This window comes from Salmo trutta, chromosome 30 (assembly GCF_901001165.1).
Source record: "Salmo trutta chromosome 30, fSalTru1.1, whole genome shotgun sequence".
NCBI lineage: Eukaryota > Metazoa > Chordata > Actinopteri > Salmoniformes > Salmonidae > Salmo > Salmo trutta.
In genome coordinates this window covers 11,290,551-11,295,939 of record NC_042986.1, presented here as the reverse complement: position 1 = coordinate 11,295,939, position 5,389 = coordinate 11,290,551, and the positions used below count along the sequence as shown (strand labels likewise).

At 38.3% G+C, this 5,389-nt stretch overlaps 1 protein-coding gene across 1 annotated transcript; it reads left to right on the top strand.

Moving 5' to 3' along the window:
* The first annotated feature begins 828 nt into the window (after positions 1-828).
* Positions 829-5,138, top strand: cbln4 (cerebellin 4 precursor). Its single transcript, XM_029722713.1, has 3 exons — positions 829-1,419; positions 4,006-4,122; positions 4,914-5,138. Exons 1-3 carry the CDS (start codon positions 1,123-1,125, stop codon positions 5,109-5,111), a joined length of 612 nt encoding a protein of 203 aa, XP_029578573.1. The 5' UTR covers positions 829-1,122; the 3' UTR covers positions 5,112-5,138.
* Positions 5,139-5,389: the final 251 nt, after the last annotated feature.

Here is a 5,389-nt window from a genome sequence, read left to right as displayed (position 1 = left end):
GGACACTTACTGACAGTTGTGGCTGCTTCGAGTGATGTATTGTTGTCTCTACCTTCTTGCCCTTTGTGCTGTTGTCTGTGACCAATAATGTTTGTACCATGTGTTGCGCTGCTACCATGTTGTGCTGCTGCCATGTTGTGTTACTATCATGTTTTTGTCATGTTGTGTTGCTACCATGCTGTGTTGTCATATGTTGCTGCCTTGCTATGTTGTTGTCTTAGGTCTCTCTTTATGTAGTGTTGTGTTGTCTCTCTTGTCATGATGTGTGTTTTGTCCTATATTTATGTATTTTCATTTATTTTTATTTTTAATCCCAGCCCCCTCCCGCAGGAGGCCTTTTGCCTTTTGGTAGGCCGTCACTGTAAATACGGACGAATTTGTACTTAACTGACTTGCCTAATTAAATAAAAAATAAACATATATTGTTTAGTATATGTTTGTGGTAAATAAAATACCAAATATCTACAGTTCTAAACAAAATGCTTGGTTTAGTCTCCAAACAACAATGCTTATCGCCAAAGATGAATTGATTAATAGTCCATGTGCTTTACATCCATTATGCATCCAATCTCATCGTTCTAACTTTCCTGAACAGCGGTCTGGTACAGAAAGACTGAAATACTCAAAGATTTAAAACGGGATAAAAGATTAATAATTGGGGCAAAACTAAAATGTAAGCTACAAATGATGACATTGTTTTATGTGCGGGAAATATTTACGCATACATTGCTTAATGTACGTGTCTGGATCGTGGGCATATCACAACGGGGACTAACAGTCAACACGCGTAATTTGGAGAGTCGCAGAGCACTAGTCAGAAAAATGTTATTGCGCTTCTTCTCAGGCTGAACCCTTCATGCCAGCCTCATGCAGCCATCTATATTGGATTTTTTTTTTATCTCAGTCACAAACATAATCTAAATGATGAAAATGAGACAAAGAGAAAATAATCCGGATTTTCATTTCCATCAGTTGTTGTCAACATTTGAAGTCGTCGGTTTCTTTCACCAATATAGCATACTGCTGGATCCAAGAAAATAATCTTATCGCGTCAGAAGCGTCTGCGACGGGGGACCAAAGAGGAGGACGTGGAATTTGTTACAGAGAGGGTCTTTTTTTAAAATGGTGCTGTTAGGGTTGTTGGACAATGCGATGGTCAAATATATTGTTCTTATGTTTAGTTTGGCGTTGATCTCTGAGTTTGTGGGAGCTCAGAATGACACGGAGCCTATAGTCCTGGAGGGCAAATGTCTTGTGGTTTGCGACTCTAATCCGACTGCGGATTGGAAGGGCTCGTCCTCTCCTCTAGGCATTTCGGTGCGCGCGGCAAACTCCAAGGTGGCTTTTTCTGCGGTCCGGAGCAACAATCACGAACCGTCGGAGATGAGCAATAAAACAAGAATCATATACTTCGACCAAGTAAGACTGTTTACGTTGTTTTTGATATAGGGCTGTTTTGTTTTACTTCAACTTTGTAACATCAAAGTTGCGATGCTGTTTAAGATTAACGTTTTACATAGCTAATTGTCCACACACTGACAGGTTATTCCCCCAAAAGTCTAACTAAATGCAAATAATCTTTAAAACGTTGTTCTGGAAGAGTCTAACATTGGTTTAGAGAGCAACCTACATGTATCAATAATAGCTCGCCCAATGATTGATTACATTTGAATGATTAATCAATAATAATGGGCATAGCTCAAATGTGATAAAGCAGCAGCGGTGGGTTTATCACTGAGAATAGTGCATTGCACACTCACTGACAATCACACCTACCTGAGCATCTCTCTCTCTCTCTCTCTCTCTCTCTCTCTCTCTCTCACACACACACTGGATATGTTTGGCTTCATCAATTTGATTGGGTGGTAAGCACCTTGTGTAAGCAAGCTCTGAATTGAGATAGTGCTATTTTCTATGGAGTAAATGCAGTGCATTTAACTTTTGTTCCCTGTTTAAATCAACCTAAAATCACTGTTTTATATCACCTCCTGGTGGCATCTCAACTGGCATAACCAAAACTTTACATAAATCACTGGCTGAATCTGCCTAACTGGAAGACAGACTATTGGAGAAGAGTGCAGCTCCTGTGTCAAGTAGTTGCTTCTGGACTAGTAGGCTGCATTTACACAGGCAGACAAATTCTGATATTTTTTCCACTACTTGGTCTTTTGACCAAAGATCGGAATTGGCTGTCTGTGTAAACGCAGCCTTATAGTGGTGTAAAAGTTCACACTTGCAAATTAAGGCTGCATTCACAAAGGCAGCCCAATTCTAGTGCTGAGTAATTAACCAAAATGCCAGTTATTTTTCAGTTTTTAAACAACAAATGGACTGAGTTCTGGTCAAATATTTGAATTACATTTTGTAAAAAAAAAATGGTGAGCTCAATGTGCACATTGCACTGCAGTTTTTCTAGAGATAAATTAGATCATGCCCGAACTGTGGGATGTGGTAGGGAGTTGTAGCTTCCAACAGGCCAATGTTCTACATAGTTTAGCGCAGTAAACGTGATAATTAACTACAATGATCATAATAAATTGCATGGCTACTTGTCTGGTCTGTGTACTTTTGTGCCTGCTACATAAGATACAGAAGAATGCACAATCAAGAGGGGATACATAGAGAGCAGTTTCTTCGTGAGGTATCACTACCTGAAAATACATGACCTAAGTCAGGGTTTCCCAAACTCGGTCCTGGGGCCCCCCTAGGTACACATTTTGGATATTACCCTAGCACTACACAGCTGATTAAAATAACCAACTCATCATCAAGCTTTGATTATTTGAATAAGCTGTGTAGTGCTTGGCCATAAACCAAATCGTACACCAAGGCGGGCCCCAGGACCGAGTTTGGGAAACTCTGATCTAAGTGATTGATAGTTGGTATTCAACAGTCATAAAAGTATGCCTTATTTACTTTGAAGAACTACTAAAATAGTGATTTTGTCAGACAGCATAGGCAGCGGCTCAATAGACATTAGATGATGACTAGGAATGAAATGAAGACGTAATATAGACAACAACTGAAATATTTTATTAAAGTAAAGTAATGTGAATAACTAATGGTTAGTAAGTGATGAGCAGTAATGGGAAGTTACTACCATCATGGGACTTTTATCAATTGTTTTGTTCTGTGTTGTTACAGCATTCAACCCACATCATGCATACATTTAAATGCATAGTGCATTTCATAATTTTTTTTTAAATATGAAACTGAACCGACCTCAAAAAGCACTAAAGGCTCAGCACTACCCAATCCAGATCTTTTTCAGGACTTATCCGTTTGGTCAAAATGCCAATTTGTGAAAAAAAAGATCACTGCTTGTGATGTCAAATCACAGGATTAAAACTGTCAGTACATTTTTTCTAAGGAGTTGAGGTGTCTACAACTACTGAAATATCCCAGATTTAACAGTATAGTCTTGTCACCATAGTTGTGTCAGCAGAAGAAAAGCTGGTCGTCAACGGTCCAGCCGGTTAACACTCTGTTTTTTAAAATCTCAATATTAAATCATTTCTGGGTAACAATTAAGTACCTTACTGTGATTGTTTTCAATTAATATGTTAAAAAACACACAAAAATAGTTTATTAGCATAAGGGAATTTCTTAAGCAAGAATTTTGCTAGGTCTGTCTGGGAGTGGTCTGAGTGGGGAGGGGAAACTGAAAATGAGCTGTTATTGGAAAAGACGTTTGGAACTCTCTTATCGGTCGATTAATTCATTTACCACATGGTGATATTACCATGGAGGCCAAAACTCCCTCTCACCAAAAAAGTCTGACATTTCAGGCATTTCAAACAGCTCTTATACTAAAAGAGCATCATAATTTTCACACTTTCACAGTATTATTCCAACCTTATAGTGTGGAAATATATATAAAACACAGGAAAATCACATTTTTGACTGCATTGGGCCTTGCAGCAATAAATATTCTGGTCTGACTTGAATAGTCAGCGAGGATTTTTTTTTTTCACTTTCTAAAATGCTTTATTCTTCTTTCCCCAGGTTCTTGTGAATATAGGCAACTATTTCACTTTGGAGTCAGTGTTTTTGTCACCCAGAAAAGGGATCTACAGTTTTAATTTTCACGTTATAAAAGTGTACCAGAGTCAGACTATACAGGTAAGCTATTTGTTTTGGCCAAATTGATTCAGCAATTTAGTTCCAGTTATAATATAATGTGATTCCCATGAGACAATTCCTTTTCTATTCATTGGCCATGGCTATATTATTTGAAAGGGCCTTGTAAATGTATTAGGAAATTTGCCTAAGACTATTTTGTCTAAGTCTATTCTGGACTATTTCCTGTGTAGGCCTATTGGGACATTTGGATTTGCATTGACAGAATGGTTATTAGAGGAAGCAGAAACAAATCTCTGACAAAGTGCTTGATTTCAATGGATGAGAGAGTTAACCGTGCCAATGTTAGGAAAATGTCCTGTAGAACTTCAATGGGAAATCACAGACACTGCATGGCACATCTTCTCATTTGGTGATTATTGTTATGCACAATTTGTAGTGTCAATTTCTAGTACTCTCCTTGTGAAGCTCCGAAGCCTGGAGAGGTCTGGGCTGTCTCTGGGTGGGAATAGGGGGAGTAGACTACATGAGCTTTTAAACAGACATTCTTATTCTTCTGGCTATTTAAGAAAGTGACAAAAATAATCTAAACAAGAATGCTTTTTTTCTCTCCAAAGTACATCAAGGGAAGGGCTCCTGCAAACTGTACATATTTGAACTAAAACAATAGTTTATAGCAAATAGCTACTCTAGGTAGCTGTGGATGATGATGATGTTTGGCAATGCAATCATAGCATGGCACGATATTTTAGTACAGGACTGTAGCTACATTAGCTGCATTTCTCCCCTGTCTTGTTTATTTTCGCTCATTGCTGTCTCTTTGGGTCATCCAGGTGAACTTAATGTTGAATGGGAAACCTGTCATCTCAGCTTTTGCGGGTGACAAAGACGTAACTCGAGAGGCAGCCACCAATGGAGTTCTGCTCTTTTTGGATAAAGAGGACAAGGTCTACCTTAAACTGGAGAAGGGAAATCTAGTTGGCGGATGGCAATACTCTACATTCTCTGGTTTCCTTGTTTTCCCACTGTAAAAAATAAATAAAAGAAAGCTCCACAGTTCAAATGACTTTATCAACAATGTACTGTCACTGTATAATCAAAACATTTCTACATCAGTTGGATCTAGGCAAAGGATGGATAATATCATGTTCCGTGGTCATGGATTACTACAGAGAGAAGAAAAGAGACATTGAAAAGCTTTGATGTTTTATGGAAATGGGAATCCCTCTGCAAATGCAATACTGCTATAAAAAAAACTACTTCAACAGACGAACATGCGTTCACAGCAATTCTTCACACACAAACTTAA